Consider the following 24,820-nt stretch of genomic DNA (forward strand, 5'->3'; position numbering starts at 1 on the left):
CTCAACGAAGACAGTGCAACCTGCCCTGGTAATTGTGCAATGGAGGTCTCTGCAAACGCATTGGCTCCATTAGCCATGGAGAGGGGTTGACTTTCAGCTGAACACAGCGCCTTTTCAGCTGAATGGGATCCAACGGAAAGACACTCATGAAGGGTTCGCAGATGGAAGCAGCACAGCAAAGCACCCTGGTCGGCAGTGGGGGGAGCAGTGGGGGTCAGACGGCAGGCGCTGCTGCCCGGATCCTCTCGCACCCCTCCACCGCGTTCCTCTGTGTTCCCACGCTCGTTTCATAAAACCTACACGGAGCCCCAGTTTGCATTTCCCCAGCCTGGTGAACGGGGCGGCGCAACGGCGTTTATGTGCACTTTGTTGCCAGAGGGGGGAGGCGGGAGGGCTGACACTCAGGCCTTCAGGCTGGCTCTTCATGGACGGGATCCTCGAGGATCTCAAGCCTTGCCCTATAGCAAAGAGGCGGGTCTGCGTGCTCTTCTCAAATGTATTTTTTTGCTTGTTTCCGGTTTCTTTATGAAAACTAAAAGAAAACCACATACCCTCACCTTCTAGCTTAACATTTAAAGGGACTGCTTAAGGTCACAGAAGAGAACAGTGTCCTTCTGCGGGACAGTTACCAGCGTGACGTGTGTACATACATATGCCCTTTATTGCTAAGGGTCGGTGTGCGCGCACGCAGTCTGGGTGCCCCGCTCGGGGGGGCTCCCTCGGAGCGCACAGCCCCGGGCCACTCTCTTCCTCTGCCGCTTACTGGAGCGAGTTTCCTGTGCAGAGAGATTTCCTTGAGAAGTTCCAGGACTTCCACCCCCCACCCTGAGCCTCCCTGGGATCCCAGCGGCTCTGCTGGTGACGCCCTGGTCTGCGGGCAGCGGGGGGAAGGAGTTTGCCAGTTTGCGTGGAGGAGGAGTGGGGAGGTGGGTTTAGGGGAGGTTGTCGGTGAGTGAGGAGGGGATGCAGAACCGCAGCTTCAGAGGCACGAGAGGCCGAGGCCGAGGTGTCTGAAAAGGCCTGGGAAGCAGGTCCCGGGCGGGAGGTGCCGGCAGCAAGGCACGTGGCTGCCCGCCGCTGCGGTGACCTCCCTGGGCCTGGGCACCGGGGCACGTGGGTGTCTCACAGTCCCCCTCACCCCAGTTATTTCTGGAGAGAGGCTCAGTCTCGCTTGGTTCAGCCAAGGAGGGTGGGGAGCCCGCAGGTGGCTGGTGACCCCGGGACCGTGGGCTCTGGGGTGGGGCTCACAGGGTCCCCCTAGGATGGCGTCTCCTCTCGTCCGGAGCTGCTCATGGCCCACGGGGGTCCTCCGAGTGGACTCCGTACTTCCCTTCCCACCAAGGGGGACGACCCCTGTTACCACCACGCCGTTGTTCGCTTTACCTGAAGATTTTCCAATATTTTGAAGGATCATGTCCAGAACCGATTGTTTCAATTGTTGATCAGTTTTGGGGTGCTTCTTTCCTGGGGGGAAAATTAATAAAACAATCAAGTCTTTGAAAGTTAAGGCAAGATTCCAAACGTCTTTTCAACGTTAGAAACCATGAGCTCCAAGACAGCAGCACCTGACACAGCTCCTGACGTGGCTCGGGGCCTCGGGCAGGGCCTGGAGACATCCTCCCTTCCAGGCAGATGTCACCAGTGAACACAGGTGGGAAAATTAAAATTAAGTGCATTTTAGCAAACTGAATCCAAGATGTATAGAAATGATACTGTCATGACCAGCTGGGTTTATTCTGGGAATACAAGGCTGGTTCAACACTCAAAAATCAATTTCGTGTAACTCATGATATGAACAGCATTAAAAAAACAAAACAAACCAGTTGATCATTTCCAAAGATCAGTGGCTGGTGAACGAGGACTTGTGGGCTGTAAGTTATTATGCCAAAAGCAGCGACCTCTCTTTTCCTTGCCTCTTTTCTCTTGATGAGAGTGGATCAGCACCTATTCTAATGAGCGAAGTTTTGTTGAATGAGAAGCTCACCCAGGCTTCTATGCATTGTCTCTGGCTACTTCTGTGCCAGGATGTAGTAAGCAGTGAGAGCAGGAGCCACCTTGCCCCCCAGAAGCTAAATTATTTACTGTCTGACTTTTTACCAAAAAAGTTCACTGTGCCTGCAACAGGTACCGAAACAGATTTGGCCAAAACTCAACTCCCATTCACCATAAAAACACTCAATAAACTAGGAGAGGAAGGGAACTTCTTCAACCTAATGAAAGGGTTCTATTAAAAATGCCCACAGCTAACATCACCTTTAGTAAAAGCATCCTTAATGTTTTCACTCTAAGTTATGAAAGAGTGTTCATTCTAACCTCTACTATTTAACACTGAGCATTGTACTGGAGCTGGGGTAATAAGGCAAGAAAAATAGATAGAAGATATATATGTATAGGTATATAAATAAAACTGTTCACAGATGATGTGATTATAAAGAAAATCCTGATGATTCTGCAGGAAGTTTCCTGGGACTGAAGGGCGGGTTGCTCGGGGTGATGGTTACAGGATCAGTGTAAAACAATCACATTTCCATACACTAGAAACAGACAACTGGAAATGAAAAGAAGTACCGTTTGTAACAACACCAAGAATTAGTAAATGTGTATGTATAAATATGATTAAATGTTTGCAGGGTTTTAATCACTGATGAGAAGAATCACGGGAGACCTAAAGAAATGAAGTCACTGCCAGTTTGGAGACCAGATATTGTCCAGATGTCAGCTTCTTCCCAATGGTCTGTGGAGTTGTAGAAATCCCAATCAAAACCACATCTGATTTTTTTTTTTTAGAAATTAAAAAGCTGTGTCTTAAATTTTTGTGACAAGACAAAGGAACCAGAAGAGCTAAATTGATTTAGAAAATCAAGACCAAAGTAGGAGGATTCACACTACCTGATTTCAAATATTGTTGTAAACATATAGTGACTGATACAATGTGCTATCTGAGAAAGAATAGATCTTATGTCAATGGAATAAAAGAGAGAATCCAGAAATAGACCCACACACATGCCATCAACTGATTGACACCATCTGGCAATTCAAGAGCAAAATGTCAGCAAAAGCAAGTCGACAGGGAAAGCTGAGGTCGTTCAACAAATGGTGTTGAAACAATGGAACCTTGATGTGCGAGAAAGTCAGACCAACACAAGACATCTGTACCTTTCATAATGTACACCATGAGCTGGGAGTGGGCCAGAGTCCCAAACGTGAAAGCTGCAGCTGTAAAGAAAAGAACATACGGAGTATTCGTGACTTTGAATTAGGCAAAGATTTTGGATATTTGACACCAAAAACATGATCCAGAAAATGAAAATTGATAAATTGGACTTGATCAATATTAAGAACTTCTGATCCTTGAAAAACAATGTTATGCAAATGAAAAAGCAAACCACAGTCTGGTAGAAAATATTTTCCAATCACATATCTGATGAAGGACTTGTATCCAAAACATACAGATACTTCTCAAAATGCAATAGGAAAAGAAACTAATAATGGAGAAAATATTTGAACAGAGGTTTGACCAAAGAAGATATGCATATGCGTGCATGCTCAGTCGTGTCCGATTCTGTGACCCCGTGGACTGTAGCCTGCACCGGGCTCCTCTGCCCACGGGTTCTCCGAGCAAGAATACTGGGGTGGATTGGTGTTTCCTACAGGCAAATAAACAGGACAGGATGCTCAACATTATTGGTTACTAGAGAAATGAAAATTAGCACTGCAAGAAGGTACTCCTGCAGGCTCACTAGATTTGTTAAATAGTAGAAATATCAAATATTGGGGAGGATCCAGCAAAACCTGTTTCAACAGTTTCTGACAAAGTAAAACATAGTTACCATACCTCTAGATATTTATTTAAATGAAATGAAAATTTTTATTTACCTCAAAGCTACTATATAGACGGTCGCAGTGGCTTTATTTGTAATTCTGAAACCTGGCAACCGTTCAAATGTCATTCACCTGGTGAGGAACAAGCAAGCTGTGGTTCAAGTGGAGCGTCACTCACGGAGGAGGAGGAAGGTGGCAGACGCACACGTGACTTGGCAAATCGCTGATGGAGGAAGCCAGGCTCGGTCTACACAGCGCACGACGCCTCACGTAGACATTCCGGAAAAGGGACGAAACTGGCCAGGCCTTCTCAGGGCTGGGGGCAGGGGAAGAAGCTGACTACACAGAGGCGTGGAACTTGGGTGACCCGCCTTTTCTGTATCTGCTCTCCGTGTTGGCGACACAGCGCTATGCATTTGTCAAAACTTGAGGAAGTGGGATGCTAAAGAAGACGGATTTCACTGCGTGAAAATTATACCTTCATAAAGGCTGACATTTCTTATGAACGAGGCTCTGTCTGCCCAAGTTCTTTACCTGCATTTATTTAATCCTCACAATAGCTCCACAGGTGAAGGGTCTATTGTGTGTGTGTATGCTCAGTCATCAGTCCTAAAGGAGATCAGTCCTGGGTGTTCACTGGAAGGACTGATGCTGAAGCTCCAGTACTTTGGCCACCTGATGCGAAGAGCCGACTCACTGGAAAAGCCCCTGATGCTGGGAAAGATTGAAGGCGGGAGGAGAAGGGGATGACAGAGGATGAGATGGTTGGATGGCATCACTGACTCAACGGACATGAGTTTGAGCAAGCTCCAGGAGTTGGTGATGGACAGGGAGGCCTGGCATGCTGCAGACCATGGGGTCACAGAGTCGGATACGACTGAGCGTCTGAACACAGCAACATGCTCAGTCATGTCCGACTCTGAGACCCCGGGACCGCAGCCCACCAGGCTCCTCTGTCCATGGGATTCTCCAGGCAAGAACACTGGACTGGGTTGCCATTTCCTTCTCCGGGGATCCTCCTGACCCAGGGATCAAACCTCTTGCGTTGGTAGGTGAGTTATTTACCACTAGCCCCAGCAAAGCTCCACTAGCTTCAGCTTACAGATGATGGCACAGAAGTTCAGGGAGCTGAAGCAACGTAACAGGATCAGAAGCAATTTCATGGAGGTGGCTTTATCTCTGGCAAGTGGAGGAAGTTCTAGATAAATCTGTGTCTCCGGGCGCTGGCTGCTGGCTTCTAGACTGATGATGTCGGTTCCACCGGGAACTCACTGGCGAGGCAGACACCGCCTCGTTCTCCGCGGCAGTGTTTCCGGCTCATTGAAAAACGCGAGTGAAGCCGCCAAGACGGATGAAGGAAGGACTGTGGGGAGCTGTCAGAGCCGCCGCTGCCCCAGGGGCCTCTGGGAAACGGCTGGGGGCTCTCCTGGGTCCCGGAGAGGGTCCCCTTGCAGGTTCCTCTCGCCCCAGGACCCCCAGGCGGGGCCATGTGGCCTCAGATCTCACACCCGAGACAGCTCTCTGTTGCCCGGGGTGATCTCGCTCCACGTTCCTGTCCGACAACCAGGCTCCAAGCTGACATGCACTCTCAGCCCAGAGATGAGCGCTGCTGCGCCCCTGGTGGGGCCCGCGGGCACCCTGCCCGAGCACAGGTCAGCCCAGGCTCAGGCATCGGGGCGCCTGAGTCGTGGCTTCTCCGGGGCTGCAGCCTCCTTGTGGGGTGCTCAGGAGGACTTGAAACTGGAATGGGCTCTGACCACCCAGAGCCTCTTCCCATCGATCGCCGCGGCGGGCTTGTCCTGAGCAGCCCTCTTCGGAGACGTGGATGTCACCCTCACGGGGCCGGGACCTGATAGTCCGGGAGGAAGGAACGCAGGAAGGAAGACGAGCCTCCCTGAGCCTCAGTTCATTTCTGAATCGGAGTAAGATGGCCACATATTGAGTTTTATTTTGATTATTGTTTGACTCAGGAATCCTTGTTTGGGTTTACCCCATAGTTACCAGTTTCCTTTAAAGTTCTGTCGATGTGAGACTCTCAGGCTTTACCAGTCACATCAATGATGCACATCAGCTTAACTCAGGCATTAAATTTATTTTTTGGTAACGCTCCTTAGAAAGCAATGCCCAAGTATGTGCTGTGTACTTAAAGTGATGCTGAAACATTGGAAATAAAGGAAAGGAGATGAAAGACACATGATGAGGACCATAGAACACTGATAAATGAAATTGAAGAAGATTCCAAAAAAAAAAAAATGGAAAGACAGGCCCTTGGATTGGCAGAATTAGTACAGTTAAAATGGATATATTACTCAAAGCAAGCTCCCAATTTAACTCAATCCATATCAAATTACCCACGACACTTTTCACAGAACCAGAACAAATAATGCTAAAATTTATACAGAACCACAAAAGACCCAGAATTGCCAGAGCAATTCTGAGGAAAAAGAACAAAGCTGGAGGCACAACCCTCCCAGGCTTCAGATAAGTGGTACAAAGCCACAGGAATCAAAGCCATGTGGTGTTGGTGTGGAAGCAGACACAGAGATCCATTTGACAGGAGAGAGCCCGGAAATAAACCCACACACCTACAGCCAGCTAATCCACGACAGAGGAGGCAAGACCACACAGCGGAAAAAGGACAGTCTCCCCAACAAACGGTGCTGGGAAAGCTGCACGGCGACATGTGAAAGGATGGAATTAGAACGTTCTCTCTCTGACAGGATTCAAGCACCCAGATGCTTGCTTCTCCTGGGGCTTCCTTAACGTGAACCCCGGCAGGGCGCTCGGGGAGCTAGCTTCCTGAACTGTGGTCGTCGTTCTGCGACGCGTGTAAATCAGACAGTCCTGCTGCACGCCTGTCAGTTCTACCTTAATACAACCGGAAGGAGAAGAGAAAATCATTGCAATATTGCCTGAGAAGCAAGTTACAGCGTTTATACCGTATGTTTCCACTATATTTTAAACACAAGCCTTGAAGAATGACTGAAGGGAAGAATAAAAGGAAAGATCTTGTAATGAGGAAAGATTGGCCTTTAAAATATGAGCTGTCCAAACTCACTCTTAGTTAGAAAATTGCAAATTAAGAGAAGATGGGAGCCCTCCTCACCCATCAGGTTGGCGGCATCTGAGAAGCGTGGGCGCACACGGAGGGGAGGCTGGATCCCACAGCCTCTCTCCTCTGCACGCGGGTGCCAGCCCGGGCGGGTCGGCAGGCTGCTCTTACCGTTACCGTGAAGACTGTCTGCAGTGCCTGAGGAGATCTGCGACTCATGGTAACCCTCGGGGCCGCTGGTGTGGTGAGACGCGTCAACACTGGGTTCTTGGATGAAGAACATGGGGAGAAAGGGGGAAACGTTTGCGTGATTACATATTCATCGACATCTTGGCTCACACTTTTTCTTTAGAAGTTTGGGTTAAAACACCACTCTTGTTTTCAGATTTCATTGGAAAGTGTTTTGGGAAGTTATTATGTATAATGAACACCGGGGTCAGGCATCATCTGACTCTTAAGATTACAGGTCACTCCTTTTTTGACCCCCTTCCCAGTCCTAAGAATTTTCCCTGGAGATTCATCGCCAACAATAGGAAGCTTCACACGTGCCAGGCTGTTCGTTGCAGCAGTGTTCGTAGCGTTGGCAGCTGCAGCGGCTGGAAACAAGTGGGAAGACTGTGCCGATAACGGGCACTAGTGAGGCTCACACGCCCTGGGGGCCGCCGAGCGGCTGTGGGAACTAGACCGAGACCGTGGCCATGCGGAATGGTTCTCAGTTGTCAAGGCTGAGTGGGAAAAAAAAGTCTAGACGCGATTTACAGTGTGAATACACTGAGCAATTACAGAGCAATAAAGGAGGGACACACGGATATCCCTCATCTCCTCATCTGTGCAAAAGGAGACCCAGCAAGGGCAGGGTGGATCTGACGAGGCTGGTCCCCTGCAGCTGGGTGGGGATATGGGGCGGGGGAGGCGTATCTGTCCCTTTTTTATAGCTGTCACTTCCAGAACCACGGTGATGTGCTGCAGAGTCAAAGCGTAAATGAAGTGGAGTCGCTCAGTCGTGTCCGACTCTTTGCGACCCCATGGGCTATAGCCCGCCAGGCTCCTCCGTACGTCCGTGGGATTTTCCAGGCAAGGATACTGGAGAGGGTTGCCATTTCCTCCTCCAGGGGATCTTCCCGACCCAGGGATTGAACTCGGCTCTCCCACATTGTAGGCAGATGCTTCTACAGTCTGTGCCACCGGGAAGTCTGTAAATAAGTATTTATAAAGAACAGGAAGAAGGGACCGATGTGGAGAGCAAACAGCAGTAGGTAGCTGATGACGGGAAGAAGCCGCGTGTGGGGTGCCAGGGGGAGGGGCGGCCCCGGGCCACACTAAATCACAGGCGTCATTCTGCAGCAGGGAGCCTGGGTCTTCTCTAGGATTGGGGGGGCAGCATCCTGAATCCAGGACTGAGCGACTGATTGAATATGTTGTGGAAAGTGGGAGCCAGGTTTCTGACAAAGTGGTACCAAAAGGAGCTTCACAAAGGGTCCTGAAAGAACCCTGTGATGCTCGAGGGGTGCACTGTGGCTTAGAGAGAAGCAAGGGGAGCGGGGAGGGGGACAGGGGACCCAGCACAGAGGTGTGTGTCTGCGTGCCTGTGGGCGTCTGTGTGTGTGCGTGGGTCTGTCTGCTTCTGCCCAGGACGTGCTGTGGCGCCAGAGAGTGAGGACATGCCGAGGGCGGGGTGACGAAGGACAGAAAAACCAAACGGAAGGTGTTCCCCAGGCAAGTTCGGGGCAGTGTGGACAAAGAAAAGAATGACATTAGCATGCCAAAATTGACCGAATAGAGTGTTTACGAGTGTGAATGGATATTAAGAAGCATTTCAATATGCACACATATTTATAAAGGGCAAGCTCTTTCTTAAAGCAGAATCCCAATCAATAAGCAGAGATGCGTGATGGAAACAGACCACCACCTCTGATAGAAACAGACCAACACCATACTGGGCTGCAGGCGATCCACACGGGTCCCGGTGTGCGGCGCCTTCTGAGACGTTAGAAATGCCAGCCCTCTGCCTGCTCCGTATTCCAAATGCCAGCTGCCAGCTCACTGGAGAGACTGGGGGATGGGCTGAAATGCAGATCCCGGGGCCCCGCCTCAGAGACACTAGTGGGCCTGCCGGAACATGTTCTGAGGCAGCTCCCCTCCCGAGCCGCAGTGATCTGCGGAAAGCAGCCTCACTCTCCAGCCTGGGCTGTTTGTCCTGGGAAGAGGCGTCTCTGTCTGCACCACGTCTGAGCTCAGGTGCGGGCCTGCCGGGGTGCATTTACCGTTGAGAATTTTGTCCTCAGCCTCCAGAGATATTGGTGACACGTCTGCAAACTCATGGAAACCCTCACCAGCGCTGAGTTGGTCGCTCTCATCAATGCTGGCATCTTGAGGAGGAGCGTGGAAAGAATAGGAGAAAGCATGATGCAGGGATGCTCTGACCCACACTGCGCTTTGGAACCTGAGGCGGGGGCGCTAACACACTTTCCAGCTTCTCCTGACAACGTGCTCTAGGGAGTCAACATGCACAGGCGGGCATTCTCTGACCTCTGTGAACCCAGCCGTTCGGCGGATGTTCCGAGAGCTAATCCCAGGAACTGGCATTGACATCTGGATGCAGAATTTCACGTAAACGCTGACCTTCCCTGCTGCTGAATGCGTTCCATGCTCTGTTGTAATTTCAGACACACGGCTCTCAGCATCGTTGAGGGTTAACCGAGTGTTCTGCTTGGACCTCAGGGTGCTATTTCCCTTTTCTGTGTATGTTTGGACCACGCTAAGCTGCAAACTCTAGGAGATGGTGAAGGACAGGGAAGCCTGGCGTGCTGCCGTCCACGGGGTTGCAAAGAGTCGGACACGACCGAGCGATGGAGCAACAGCAACTTGCACTTTGGAAAAGCACGCTTTTGTTCACTGTCAGCTCTGTGGCCGGGCCAGCCCGTCCAGACCCTAGTCTTGTCCCCTGTCGGCTGGGGTCAATTCCCCGCCCCTGCTCTCAGGAGGCTGAGGGGAGCGCCACACTCGCCGGGTAGTCAGGAGCTCCGTCTGCCTGCATCCTGGGGTCCTGCAGTGACTAAACCCCACACGCACCCCAAGCACCAGGCCTCTCCTGCATGTGCCCCCAGAGATGCCCTCCCCAGAGTACAGGAGCTTGTCTCGCCCGTCTGGGTTTGACCTTCCTGCCTCGGGAAGATTTCAGAAAATGTGGGACTACTGTGTCCTTCACACCTCCATCTGCTTTTGCCCCAGGAGTAGCTGATCTCAAAGATGCTGCCAAGATGAAACTATGCATACACACCACAGACCTCCAGGAATGCTGGCAATTAAGGCTTGAAAAAGTGTATACTTGCTTTTCTCCTTCAATAATCTTGTTGATAACGTTGTTCCACTATTTCGTATTTTAGACATTGATGATCTATTTGACTCCATCATCTCCTGGACTAGAATTTCATCTTGGGAAAAGCACAGAAGGACACGTGTTAAACCCTTCTGCTCTGCACAGCCCTCAGGCCGTGAAAGCAGGACTGGACACAGGGACCCAAGGCCATGGGGAGATGGACTTGGTTTCTAAAAACCTTGTCTGGTGGGGGAGACCACTGCATCCCTAAGCAACTTCTGGAAGCCTGAGCTCATCCGGGTCCCTGGACACGCCCGCTGGAGACAGGATGCTGGACAGCTGACCCTGCGTGGTCATGATTCTCCTTCTGCCCCAGAGGCCACTCTGTCCCCTCTGAGACACCCTGCCTCTGTGAGCTGCGCCCCGGCAGGCAGGCAGGCAGGCAGGCGTGAGCGTCTTTCCTGATTTTACCCAAGGCGGCCGGCTTCTGCCTGCGCATCCCCGCATCCGCCCAGGGAGCATCTGCCGCGGGCCCTGGTCTTGATGTCGGCAGCCCTGGACCACACCTGGCTCTGCTCTCACTGCACGTCCTCTGACGCGTGTCTCTCGGGCCTCGGGCTTCCTCGTCTGTACAATGGGGTCTGCACTTATCTCATCAGGATTTGTTTGAGGTTCAAACGAAGCCGTGCGTGTAGGACACGGTTAACACAGTCAGGGACTGGGGTGGGGGCTACACAAACACACATCAGAGCCGAGCCCCAGCCTCGAACCCCGCGGCCAAGCTGACCAGCTTGTCCACACCCTGGGTTTGGGCTGACTCCCGCCCCGCGGGGTGACCCACCCGCCCTGGTTTGACCTGCTTTTCCTGTTTTATCAAGAACGTCCCGCATCCCAGGAGCCCCTCGGTCCCAACAAGGAGGCCGGCTGGTCCCCTGGCTCCAGCTCACGTGGAGACACACGGAAACGTCCACACCTGTGGACGTCATACGTGTAATTGTCCCTGGAAAAAATCCCAGGTAGCAGTCGTGCAAGGTGAGAAAAGCCTAAAGGTGCTTTTAAACCTCATGTATTTCCTAATGTAAACTTTCCTTTCAGAGAAATGACATGTTGAACGTGCACACGGACAACGACCAGACCTGCTTCACACAGAGCACGCGCTGACCCCCGTGTGAGCGCCCGCGGGGCAGCCGGTGGCCTCTGGACGTCACACCTGCAGGACGCTGACCGCTGACCCCGCAACAGTCCTGGAGACTGAACACCCGCTGCAGGCACCGTCAGACCCTCCAGGACAGCACGTCACAGCACTCCCTGACCTGGCGGGGCTGGGTTCTCCCCAAGCGGGCACCTGACCCCAGCCCCGGGCTGCAGGCACCCCATCACCGCTCCCGTCGGGCAGGGCCTCAGACCCGGCTACCTCCCCCGCCTCTGCGGCTTGCGCCAGGGTATCTGGGCGACAGCCCCCCACCCCCTACCCCACCCAGACGTGGCCGTGTTTGAGAGGAGGGGTTCCTTACCGAATACTCCAAGCATATCCTGCTGAACTTTTGTATTATTCGTTGTAGTAGTTGTACCTGGGGTGGGACAATAAAGACCCTGGTAGGTTAACAATGTTTCTCGAATAGGCACTGATTCTCTCCAAATAGGTTTGGTTTTGTGGGCCCACCAGCCTGCTCGAGGGGAGGGAGACCCGCATGGGATCTGGGGACCCAGGGCTCGTCTGGACGGAGGTTGGAGGGTGATAACGGTGGCCCTGCCCTGGGAACTAGCCCCGCTCCTGGCAGGCTCACTGGTGCCACCCTCGGGGAGGGTAAGAAGGGACACATGCATCCTGTGAAAACCACACTCTCCTCCCTGATGATGAGTTCCAGCCGCGAGCCTGCCTGGGGGCCGAGGACGTAGCGGGGAGGAAGGGAGACGGGCACGGCCACCTGCCCTCTGCCCCTCTGGTTGGGGACCTAGAGAGCCCGGCCCCTGCGGATCCTCGTCTGTAAACAGCGATCCCCTGGGGTGCTCGGTCCCCGGGGGCTGGTCTCTGGAAGCCAGTCCTCCGTGAGGCCCTGGACCCCTGGCTCCACCTTCCCGGCCTCGCTGACCTGAATCAGCCATGCGGAGCCAGGCAGGGTGCAGGGGCCCTGAGCGCTGGACCCGCTGCACCCCCAGGGTGCCTCCCACTCTTCTCAGAGCTGAGGTTGGGGTCCACATCCTCCACTCAAGGTCAAGATCAGCCCTGTCCTCCAGCCCCGGGGGGACCAGAGAGCAGACGGCTGCCCCCCAGGATCCCCGGGGTCCCCAGGAGACCAGAGAGCAGACAGCCGCCCCCAGTACCCCAGGGAGACCAGACAGCAGACGGCCACCCCCCAGGACCCCCAGGAGACTGGAAAGCAAACGGCCGCCCCCCAGGACCCCGGGGTCCCCAGGAGACCAGAGAGCAGACGGCCGCCCTCCAGGATCCCCGGGGTCCCCAGGAGACCAGAGAGCAGACAGCCGCCCCCAGTACCCCGGGGAGACCAGACAGCAGACGGCCACCCCCCAGGACCCCCAGGAGACTGGAGAGCAAACGGCCGCCCCCAGGACCCCCGGGACCCCAGGGAGACCAGAGAGCAGACGGCCACCCCTCAGGACCCCGGGCAAGGCCGCCTTCCCATGGCACACACAGAGTGTTCAGGTGGTGTCTGCGGGTGTTCAAGTTCCTGCACTAAACCAATGACGACGCTGATTTTGAAATGGTTTTAATGACGGACAATCTGCATAGCAATCGCTCATCTGCGCACACGCGGGCTCAGAACAATGCAGGAAAACTGCAGAGAAAGGTCTGTGCTGTGATGACAATCGCCTCCCAGTGCGCTGACCTCCGTCAGCGCCGCAAACAGAAGCACAGTCCTCTTCGGAGGCGACGTTAGCGAGTCATTACGGACGGGCACAGCTGCTCCTGCGAGCGCTTTGTTAAAAACATTCTTCTCATTTTGCGTCTGTTCCTAATTATAATGGAGCCACTGTGCAAGCCCGCCCGCGCGCGTGTGCAGAGAAATATTGATGTTTGGTGACGTCCGTCTGGCCCGTGCAGCGCGCCGTCAGGGTGGCTGCCTGTCCGCCAGCGTCTCCTCTGCCGTCCGGGGTCCCCCGGGCCTGTGCCCGCGCGGGGACGACGCTGCTTGCCCCGTGTCTGCACAGCGCGCGTCCTGGCCCCGCACAGGCTCGCCGTGGAGCTCTGCGGGCGTGCTCTGCTCCATCCGGGGAATCAGGACGGTGACCTCTGCCCTCGCGCGGCCCAGGGCTGCCCCCTTCCCGGCCTCGGGGTCAGGCCAGCCCGGTGTCCGCCGAGAATGGAGGCCGGAGCAGAGACCACAGCCCGGAACCCGCCCTGAGCTGTCCTCGGGGTCAGGCCAGCCCGGTGTCTGCCAAGGCTGGAGGCCGAGAGCAGAGACCACGGCCCGGGACCCGCCCTGAGCTCCCTTGGGGTTGCTGCGGACGCTCTGTTGGGACAAGGAACCGGCCGGGCTCAGGGCTTCGTCGGGAGACTCGGATCAGTCCCAGCGGGAGCCGTTCCCGGGGGCGCCGGGGCAGTGAGTCACAAAAGGAGCGACAGCGGGGAGTCAGCGCGGGGTGAGCCCCCGTCCCCGCCTGTCACAGACCCCGCGCCCTGGCACCCAGGGGATGACTCCCTGCAGGCGCCTCAAAACTCAGTGTCCTGAGGAAAGACCACTGGAGATGCCAGCTTCTTCACGGCGAGGTCAGACAGGGGACCCCCTGCCCTCCCGCCCAGACCCGGAGCAGTCTGGGCCTCCCCAGTCACTTGGGGCCAGGCTGAGGCCACATCCTTCTCGGGGGAGCCGCCTGAGCCCTGTGGGGACCGCCCCCCCGGCCGCTCGTCCCCTGGGCGCCAGGCAGGGGCCTGGCAGGGCCTCGTTCCTTGGGCTTGTCCCTCTGAGGAGGGTGAGAGGGGGCCTGGGCTCAGGTCTCCCGGCAGAAAAGCGGGGTCATGGGGGACCCCGCCCCCCGCAATCCTCGGGCAGTGAGTCACATCCCAGGAGGGGGGCATCCGCCGTCGCCTTCCTCCACCCAGGGGTCGGGATGCAGCGGCCAGAGCCCAGCGGGGCCTGCCCGGGCGGGATTCGAACCTGCTGCCTGTAAAGGACATTCTGAGACGGGGGTGGGGGGTGGGAGTTTGGGCGTGGGCCGGGACTGGCCCTGCTCAGGAGTTTTCTTCATTTTGTTAGTGCTTCAGTGCACTGAAGGTGCGGGAAAGGAAAATGCCCTTATCTTACTTAGCAAGACGCGTTTGCAGGGAATCCTAAGACATTTTGGGCGATGGCAAAATACTCCAATAACCACAAAAGTGTGTGTGTGTCTGCAAAACAAGATGGCAAAATGTCTGCGACTGAAACCAGGTAATGGAGTTTCTTCCCACGACTCCTCTACTCTTGGGTGAGCTAGAAATTTCCATCATAAAAGTTAGAGTATATAATGCACGCTACTCTCCCACGGAGTGTGGGGTCTGAAAAACTCTTCGAATATAGGATAGCTATGCAGCTTGCTCCGTCCTCTAGGAATAAGTGGTAAATCTGGGGAGGCACGCAGGGGAGGAGTCTGGGAGAACCCCGCACCCCCGTGTCCTCCCGGCCACGACCGCCCCGAGGCTGTACCTGAGGTCAGGTTGATCGGCGGGAGCTCGGCTCCCTGCCCGCAGCAGAGCAGCAGGACCAGGAGGGTCACTCCCGTGGTGGCCGCCATGCCCCTCCAGCAGGAGGAGGACCCTCTCCTGAAGGCCCCTCAGCTTCTCCCGCCTCCGTCTCCAGGATGCAGCGGAATGCCCAGGGTGTGTGACATCACGGCAGGAGGGGAGCCGGGTCCTGCCCATGTGTGGGGGTCGTGACAGGGAAGAGGGGGTCCCCTGGGGCTGTGGGGAGCGGGGACCCTTCTCCTCACCCCTGATGAGGTCCCCCCTCAGGCCTGTTGGCCCTGGGAACTGCCAAACCCAGCAATCCAGCTTCGGGCAAAAGAGGTGGTTGGAAGGAGGCTGGGGCTCACCGAGCCGCAGGGCTGGAGCCGGCAGGGCAGCGGGGGTGGTGCCCAGGCCTCCCCATGTGCCCAGGGCCCCGCAGCTCCAGCCCCCTTCTCCTCTCGCAGCAGTGAGACCCCGCGGCGAGCCCTCCGGCGGGCTCGGCCGGGCCCCCTCTGTGCTGCGCGCTCCGTCATGCAGTCGTGTCTGACTCTGAGACCCCATGGGCTGCAGCCCACCAGGCCCCTCTGTCCATGGGATTCTCCAGGCAAGAACACTGGAGTGGGCTGCCGTTTCCTCCTCCAGGGGATCTTCCTGACCCAGGGATTGAACCCACGTCTGCTGCATTGGCAGGCGGACTCTGTCGCTGAGGCTCCAGGGAAGCCCGTGGGCCATAAGCCATCCCACACCCCAGTCATGGACTGCCTCCCGTGTCTGGGGTCAGAGTCACCCCACCCGGGGAGGGGCGAGTGGGACAGTCCTCCAGCCACAGGGCGGTGATCCTGGACGCACAACAGCCATGCCGCCTAAGCCTGGGACGGGCCCTAAAGACGGTGCCCCTGCTGGGGCACTTTGGCTCTTTTTATTGAGGATACCGGGAACTAATGCAGACGTGCAGACAGCAATCTACCTCGAGGAGCGGCCCGGAGGATGCTGCAAGCGTCTGCAGCATCCGTAGCCTTATTAAACTTAAACAGAGCTCACGTTTGCAGGCGGCATGGTGGGTTCCATGTCCTACGTGAGCCGGTCAGTGGTCTGAAAACACACAGATCAGTGGTCTGAACGCTTTCCACTCAAGTGTGGTCCTTGGACCAGCATCCTCAAGCGGAAAACGGCACCATGGAAGGGCCCACAGTCTGAGCCGCTGTCTGTGGTGGCCAGAGGCAGCAGGGAAGCCAGCGTCCACAGTGACCGCCCAGGGGGGAAGTACCGCCCGCAGCAAACCAGGCGGTGGAAGCGTGGCTACAGTACCTGCCCGGGAGGTGAAGCTGTCTCAGTCACCATCCAGGTCGGCCTCCGCCTGGACCAGATCAGGAACTGACAGCTTCCCGCGGTTTAGTCTCCACTTCCAAATGGCAACCCACTCCAGTACCCTTGCCTGGAAAATCCCATGGATGGAGGAGCCTGGTAGGCTGCAGTCCGTGGAGTCGCAAAGAGTTGGACACGAATGAGCAGCTTCACTTCACTTCACTCCACTTCCAGCTCAGACCAAGCAGAGCCAGCTGGCTCACACACAGGAAGCTCTGGACGGTCCCCTGCGAGGGTGTGGGCAGCCCCGCCTCGGGCAGGGGTGTCCTGAAGACTTGCTCCAAACACGCAGAGCTGTCATCTTGCGGGTTCTGGGGGCAGAAGCCCCCGCCGGGGTCCCAGGGCGACGGTGAAGGTGCGCGCAGCGCCGTGTGCCTCCTGGGGGCCCTGCAGAGCTGTTTCCTCCTCCTGCTCCCGGGAGGCGCCGCTGTCCTGGACTGTGGTCCTTGCCCTCCCTCCTCGGAGCCCGTCCTGCCGTCCGGCCTGACTTGTAGAGCCCTGGTTGGTGCCTGCGTGTGCCAGCCTGAGTGGGCCACATCGCCTGCATGGATGGAACAATATTCTGGATGTTTCTGTGAGGCTGTTTAGAGTGAGCTTTATGTTTAAAGTGGGGGGTGTTGCTGTTACAGTGAGATATACTGTATGATTCCACTTAGACGAAACACTTGAAGTGATCAGGGTCAGAGAGATAGAAAGCAGAAGGGTGGAGGAGAGATGGAGTGGTGACTGTTTAAAGGGGGCAGACTTTCTGTTTCACAAGATAGAATTATGGGGCTGTTTCCATTAAACAGTTTAACTAGTTTGTGTAAAATATGAAATCACAGAGTTAAAGCTTGGCGGAATTGGGCTTTTTAGAAGCTAATAATTCTAAGTATATTCTGCTCTTCAAAGAAATGTCTTTTTTTCTAAACAGGAGCTGTGGGCATAGATGGAGGTGATGACCGAACAGCCGCATGACTGTACTTTCTATCTCTGAACCTTACACTTAAGAATGCTCACAGTGTTAATTTTTTTTACATTGTTTTCCAAATTGGGAGGGAAAAATATGCAGATATAAAGTGCATGGAAGAGTCTGTGGCATGTATTAAGGACTCAAATGCTAGGTATGAAAGGAAATTTTAAAAAACTGGAAAATTGTGGGTGGGACTTGTCCAATCAGTTGAAGGCCTGACGGGGGGGGGGGGGAAGCCTGAAGTTCCCCAAGTAAGATGGAAGGCAGCTCCAGCGCCTCCCTGGGCCTCCAGCTCACCTGCCTGCCCTGCCGTCGCAGTTGTGAGTCAGTTCCTTAAAATAAATCTCTATATATACACCTACAGGCTTCCCGTAGAAGACGGGTTAGATTGACTTCTAACAGTCCATCCCAGAACTCAAGCCTGAATATTCACCGAAGGACTGATGCTGAAGCTGAGGCTCTAATCCTTTGGCCCCCTGATGGGAAGAACTGACTCAGAAAAGGCCCTGATGCTGGGAAAGATTGAAGGCGGGAGGAGAAGGGGACGACAGAGGATGAGATGGTTGGATGGCATCACTGACTCAAAGGACATGAGTTTGAGCAAGCTCTGGGAGTGGGTGATGGACAGGGAGGCCTGGTGTGCGGCAGTCCCCGGGGTCGCAAAGAATTGGACACGACTGGAGTGACTGAGCACACATACACGAATGTATTTTAGGATAATCTGGTCTATATCTGCAAACTATTTTGCCGGAATTTGTGTGAAACCTGTACATCAATTTGAAGAGAATTTTTAAATGTTTTTTTCCTGCCTGAAGTGACATGACTGAGTGACTCTTTCTTCATTAGCTTGCTAAGATGGCCAGTCACACTGAGAAATTTCTATAGTTTTATCTTTTTATCACTGATTTTCTTCTCTTTTCTCCATTCTGCTGTTGAGCCCATCTTGTGAGTTTTAAATTCTTTCCAGATGCAGTGTTTGTTAATTCTGAAATGTCTGTATGCTTCTTCTGCCTTGTATTTTCTCTTTGTTTGCTGAAACCTTCTCTGTCTTTGTTGAGACTTTCTATTTTTTCATTTGTTTCCACTGTGTTTGTAAATGCTTGTTGAAGCATTTTTGCCATCGCTGGTTCCACACCCTCTTCAGAGACTTCTCGCGCTTGTTATTTCAGGGCTGGCGTCTGTTGAGCGTCTGTTCTTGTTCCACTTGTCATTTTCCTGGTTCTTGGTGGGGCAGAAGGTCGTCTACGGAAGCGTGGATGGTGTGTGGATCGTCTTGTAAGACGTGGATCTCTCTGAAACCTGTCGGTAAGCAGGCAGGCCGCTGACCCCAGGCTGGGGTGTTTATTACTGTCAGCTGGGGTGGAAGCCTGGGTTCCCCACTCAGCCTGCTCCACCACAACCCCAGAGGTAGGCTGGCCTCCTTGTCTTCAGCTCCACGACGGTGCAAGCCAACTTCTGCTGGCGGGCTGGGGACAGGGTCCAAACTTCCCCTGTGCTGTTGGGCTAGAGAGGAGCCATTACCGTGGAGACACTGCTGACCTCAGGAAGCCGGCCCGTCTCCCCGCCCTCAGGCCGGAGACCTCGGGGAGCCGGCCCGTCTCCCCGCCCTCAGGCCGGAGACCTCGGGGAGCCGGCCCGTCTCCCCGCCCTCAGGCCGGAGACCTCGGGGAGCCGGCCCGTCTCCCTGCCCTCAGGCCGGAGACCTCGGGGAGCCGGCCCGTCTCCCCGCCCTCAGGCCGGAGACCTCGGGGAGCCGGCCCGTCTCCCCGCCCTCAGGCCGGAGACCTCGGGGAGCCGGCCCGTCTCCCGGCCCTCAGGCCGGAGACCTCGGGGAGCCGGCCCGTCTCCCCGCCCTCAGGCCGGAGACCTCGGGGAGCCGGCCCGTCTCCCGGCCCTCAGGCCGGAGACCTCGGGGAGCCGGCCCGTCTCCCGGCCCTCAGGCCGGAGACCTCGGGGAGCCGGCCCGTCTCCCGGCCCTCAGGCCGGAGACCTCGGGGAGCCGGCCCGTCTCCCCGCCCTCAGGCCGGAGACCTCGGGGAGCCGGCCCGTCTCCCGGCCCTCAGGCTGGAGACCTCGGGAAGCCGGCCCGTCTCCCGGCCCTCAGGCTGGAGACCTCGGGGAGCCGGCCCGTCTCCCGGCCCTCAGGCTGGAGACCTCGGGGAGCCGGCCCGTCTCCCCACCCTCAGGCTGCTGACCTCGGGAAGCCGGCCCGTCTCCCCGCCCTCAGGCTGGAGACCTCGGGGAGCCGGCCCGTCTCCCGGCCCTTAGGCTGGAGACCTCGGGGAGCCGGCCCGTCTCCCCACCCTCAGGCTGGAGACCTCGGGGAGCCGGCCCGTCTCCCGGCCCTCAGGCTGCTGACCTCAGGAAGCCGGCCCGTCTCCCGGCCCTCAGGCTGGAGACCTCGGGGAGCCGGCCCGTCTCCCCGCCCTCAGGCTGGAGACCTCGGGAAGCCGGCCCGTCTCCCGGCCCTCAGGCTGGAGACCTCGGGAAGCCGGCCCGTCTCCCGGCCCTCAGGCTGGAGACCTTGGGAAGCCGGCCCGTCTCCCGGCCCTTAGGCTGCTGACCTCGGGAAGCCGGCCCGTCTCCCCACCCTCAGGCTGGAGACCTCGGGAAGCCGGCCCGTCTCCCCACCCTCAGGCTGGAGACCTCGGGAAGCCGGCCCATCTCCCGGCCCTCAGGCTGGAGACCTTGGGAAGCCGGCCCGTCTCCTGGTCATTAGGTGGCTGACCTCGGGAAGCCGGCCCGTCTCCCGGCCCTTAGGCTGCTGACCTTGGGAAGCCGGCCCGTCTCCCGGCCCTTAGGCTGCTGACCTCGGGAAGCCGGCCCGTCTCCTGGTCATTAGGTTGCTGACCTCGGGAAGCCGGCCCGTCTCCCAGTCCTTACTGCTGCCCTCGGGAAGCCGGCTCAGGATGAAGAGCAGGCTTTTGCATTCGGATCTCTGCGTGTGTCCAGGTTGGCCGCTTTCTCTGCTGCCTGCTGGGAGCCCTGGGCCAAACCACAGATCTGGGGCTCCCGGCCAGGCTGGTCCTCAGGTCCTCGAGCATCTGAGCCACCTGCTCCTTCCAGAGACCTCTCACGGTTGCTTTGCCTGTGACGTCCAGGCCCTTCCGTGGTACCTAGCAGGAAGAACAGGGAAAAGGACATCTGCTCCAGTGTCCACGCCATAGGAGACCGTGAAGGCTCTCTGTGAAACATGGGGCCTGCATCCCGCTGGGTTATGCTTTGGAACAGCCGTGGTCAAGAGGTCAGCTCCGGTCACAGGGCTGACTTATTCCCCAGCTTAGCCACTTACAGGCTGGTCCCACGGGGACAGCCGTTCCCAGGGGGCTGGGTCATTTATGTCTGGCTCATGCCACCCTGCTGGGGTCTGGACGTGTGGCGACCCTGGTCCCAGCAAGTCCTGAGATCATTTTCAAAGCATGTTTGCAGTTGTTTTCACTTTTGAAATATCCATTGGACCTGTAATTTGGCAATGGCCGTATAATCGATTGTTTGAAAGCGGGAGTGAGGCTGGCTTCTATACTGTAAGGTCTTCTAAGTGACAGAATGACAGGACTGTGGCTGGAGAAGGGCAGACGGTGGGCACCTCCACTCCCTTAGGACACAGCCCTCTGCCCGTGCGCGGCGCTGAGTCAGCGTGTGGTGGGCTCGGGCGCCCGGCCATCATCCTAACGGCCGCGAGGCCGCCAGGCTGCGTGCATTCCATCGCATCTTCTCCCGCTCTCTCTCTCTGCTCTCCGCAATCTGTGTCATTGTCTTCTTACTTTTGTCTTCAGAAAGCTTTAAATAGACTTGCTGGGAAAGAGGAACTGTGTCAGTCACTGAGTTCTGATGCTTCACGGATTAACTGTAGAGACCGGTTACGCCGACGCTGTAAAGGTGGGGAGGGACCTGGTCTCGCATGGAAGTCATGGGGGGCCACGGCCAGTGGGCCTTCCTACTAGGGAGGGTCCATGGGAAGCGAGTCCGGGCAGAACAGCCCTGATGGTGCCCAGCAGCAGTGCTGGGTACTGTGCTTAGGGACCCCAGTCTTGACCTCAATGGGCTGTAATAGCTCTGCATTCACAGGACTCCTCCTCCAGGAATTCTAAGGGTGGGTGACAAAAGTGAAATGCCCAGGGGAAAGGCCACCTCTGCTGAGAAAGCAGCAGGGAGGGTTTGCCTGAGTAAGGAGACCCCTAAGAACACCTCTATATCCATCCATCCACCCATCCACCCATCCATCCATTCATCCATCCACCCTTCCATCCACCTACCTATCCATCCATTCATTCATCCATCTTCCTTGTCTCCACGTGGGCTACGTCTTCTGAGAGGAAGATGTTTCAATGTTGCTCTGATAAGAAATCCAATTATTTACATGTTGCTACATACAATAAGGGCTTCCCTGGGCTCAGTGAAGAATCTGCCTGCAATGCAGGAGACCTGGGTTTGATCCCTGGGTTGGGAAGATCCCCTGGAGAAGGAAATGGCTACCCACCCCAGCATTCTTGCCTGGAGAATTCCATGGACAGAGGAGCCTGGTGGGCTACCGTCCATGGATCACAAAGAGTTGGAATGACTGAGCACACACACACACACACACACACTCGCAGTGAAACCCCGTCTCTTGGCTGTGGCTGTTTGGCATAGATGCTTGGCTATGAGCATCTCTAGGCAAAGACTGCCCTAGAAGACCACCTCCATTTGCAGGTTCTGTCTTGTATCAGTCTTTTGAATTCAGATAAAGAACCCAGTATTGCTTTAAGGAATAATTTTGGCAAAATCCAATATATTCTACAAAACACACTGTTGTTTGAGGACAGGATCACCTTACAAAAAAGAAAAAAAATTGCTTATATAGAATTAAGTATCAATTGAAAAATTCGAAGGAAAAGCAATCAGGACTTAGTTTAATATTGTGCTAGATATATTTATCCAGACCCACTCCTTGCAAAATATATAGCTATGGAGTAGGACCTCTGTTAGCTGAGCTTAATTGAAGGTTTTTTTCCCCAAAGGACATCATTAACTAGAGGGAGACAAACAGGGTTACAGGGTAAAGAAACTTTAAAGATGCTTTTAAACCAGCAACACTCCCAGTCATGCGTGTGCTTTAGCCTAACTGCTATTTTTCCCCATCACTGTGGAAAGCAGACACTGGCTAATTCCCCAGCATTCCTTGCGGGAGCAATCACAAATCCACAGTTGTCAGTCCTACAATTACTGGGACTAAGTGACTAGGAATTAAAACTGGAGATCCTCCATGTCTGGGTTGCATAACCATCTTTAGGATGGTTGGGACTTCCTTGGGACTTCCCTGGAGGTCCAGAGGTTAAGACTCCATGCTTCCAATGCAGGGAGCATAGGTCCAGTCCCTGGGTGTGAACTAAGATCCCACATTTCACATGGCATGCCCCGCCCAGAAAAAGATTCTAAAGTCACAACTTGACATAAAATCACTCTGTCCACGGCTGTGGCTCTAGGCACTGTGTGAATTGAATCATCACCTGGCTAGATTTTTTTTCTCTGATACTTGACCATTTCAGTTACTCATCTGTGACCAGCACATGTTGGGGGCAGCTTCCCACCAGTGGTCCGCTAACGTCGTGGCGAAGGAAATAAGGCGCAGAGGACCCCACATGCACACAGCTGAAGCTGGGTGTGCGCAGGGCATGGCATCGCGGGGAAACTTGCTCTGTGAGAGGGGAGAGTGTTGCTCGTGACAAAGAAGAGAAAATTGGTGCTACACCCCGTAGTTAATGTGACAACATGCGGCTAACGAGCACTTAATGGTCCCCAGTCTGCTCATTTTTGTCACCCATTTGAGAATGTCACTTGTTTTATACTTAGCCCTACGGTGTAGGATTAGCTGCGGGCGAAAGTGAATTAGTTAAGGTTCTTTAAGAATCAGAGAAGTACTAGAAAATGTGTACAGATATGAAGAGACTGAACGTGTATACACGTGTGCAGATAATGTATAATTAACTCCAGGGAATTTTTGGCTGAATGTGTGAACTGGCAGTAAAATTGTACATTTGGTGAGAATGTCACATTAACATGGAAAATAATTTTTTTTAAACCTGAAATCATTCTTGGGGAAATATCACAGGTCATCAGTTACTGCTGTTTGTCTGGGCACAGAGAGAATCTCACTTGCAAAATAGAATTAAGGAGCTCTGTCATACATTTATTTATTAAATATACACACACACTTTTTTCTTTTTTAACACCACTTTTATGTTTTGTTTCAATTCTCCCATGTTTTCCCATAGAAATTCTCTCTTTTATTCTTCACATCGATCAGAGCATCCCACACCTTAGAGATTCCGGGAAAGAGGTCGAATTTGTTATTTTTCTTCTTTAAAGTGCCAAGATCTCTTTCTGTCATTCTAGTGTTCTCCAGGTAAGATCAGCTGAGCAGAAAATCTCACTCTGCCTGCTGTGAAGCGTCGCAGGGACTAACGAGTGGAAACAGCTTTCTCCTTTGCTGACCTAGTGTAGCCTGGAGACCCAGCGGCATCTGCCGCTCCTTTAACCCCCAAAATCCTCCACCCCCAGCACCCGCCCTCCAGAGTTCACACTCTGCTGTGAGCACCCATGTTCCTCACAAGATGCAGGATAGAGGAAAGCCCCCGAGCCCTGGGACTAGAAGGGAGTTTGGGAGTGAGATGGTTCCATTTCGAGGGACGCGCGTTCAGAACAGGGCAGTGTCTCTGCTGGGGACCGCCCCGCGGACCGCTGTGGAAACGCCACGGGGACCTGCAGTTCCCAGACGCAGCTGTAGATGGCGACACAGTACGCAGCTCCTTCCAACCGGAAAGGCACAAACCGTTTTCTCACCGGCCCAGGTGGTTGAGTTTTTACCCTTAGAGAGTTCTTCCTTCGCTTAAAGTAGCATGCTACTGGGGGCACCACGTCAAACGAAATACTTCTGGAAGGGGTGGCCTGTTAGTCATTTACCAGCTGTTGACATCCAGGAGCTGAGTAAGTTGGAAAACGGCTTTCCCAACGCAATAAAGGCAAGTCTGGAGGTGCAGGCCCAGGGCGGGCGTCAGAGATGACGGTAGGACACTGCTTGGCGTGCCCGCTGAAGGAAGCCCAGCGCTCTGGGCCGGCTGTCCTGGAGGGAGGGACCTGCCAAAGGTCCTCGCGACGACATGTGGCTGGAGGGCTTCCTCGCATCCCACCCCTCCCACCCCTCCCATCCCCACCCCACCCCCATAGAATAGAGAAAGTGATGCACTTAAAATCCCCAGGAACGTGAAATGCCATGGGAATCTAAGTCAGGAGCCAAGGAGAGACAGCTGAGACCTTTCCAAGGGCATCGTCCCTTTCAATTTAGAATCGAACACTTGGAATCCTGAATTGTCTAATTTTGTTATCTAGTTGCTCTTGGGGGTGAACGGGCCAGATTTATGATCCCATTGTAATAGACCTGTCACTGAGTCTGCTCATAAAAGTTTCCTCATTACATTAGTGGCCTGAGCCGGCATGCAGAATGATCCTGCAGTCTCCAGGTGGCCCTGGGGTTCAATGCAAAGCGAGCGGCAAAAATAATCCTGGCCTTTTAGTTTTGATTTCCTTTCTATTGATTTACACTCGGTACATCTAATGCCAAATCTTACTGATGGCCGGGTTGGTCATTCAATTGAGGCTTTGTCGTGG

The 24,820-nt window shown here is 54.8% G+C and overlaps 1 protein-coding gene across 2 annotated transcripts; it reads right to left on the bottom strand.

Annotated features, from left to right (window-relative positions):
* Positions 1-270: 270 nt before the first annotated feature.
* On the bottom strand, positions 271-14,984 carry SPACA7 (sperm acrosome associated 7). 2 transcript variants are annotated; one of them, XM_070471395.1, is made up of 7 exons: positions 14,837-14,984; positions 11,708-11,764; positions 10,207-10,308; positions 9,139-9,243; positions 7,046-7,141; positions 1,384-1,464; positions 271-532 (listed from the first exon to the last, which is right to left on the bottom strand). In XM_070471395.1, the coding sequence occupies exons 1-7, from the start codon at positions 14,922-14,924 to the stop codon at positions 459-461; spliced, it is 603 nt and encodes a 200-aa protein (XP_070327496.1). In that variant the 5' UTR covers positions 14,925-14,984; the 3' UTR covers positions 271-458. The 2 variants fall into 2 exon arrangements, with proteins under 2 accessions (XP_070327496.1, XP_070327495.1); XM_070471394.1 differs by lacking the exons at positions 271-532; positions 1,384-1,464 and having other exon boundaries at positions 6,840-7,141.
* Positions 14,985-24,820: the final 9,836 nt, after the last annotated feature.

This window comes from Odocoileus virginianus, chromosome 8 (genome assembly GCF_023699985.2).
Source record: "Odocoileus virginianus isolate 20LAN1187 ecotype Illinois chromosome 8, Ovbor_1.2, whole genome shotgun sequence".
NCBI classification, from domain to species: domain Eukaryota; kingdom Metazoa; phylum Chordata; class Mammalia; order Artiodactyla; family Cervidae; genus Odocoileus; species Odocoileus virginianus.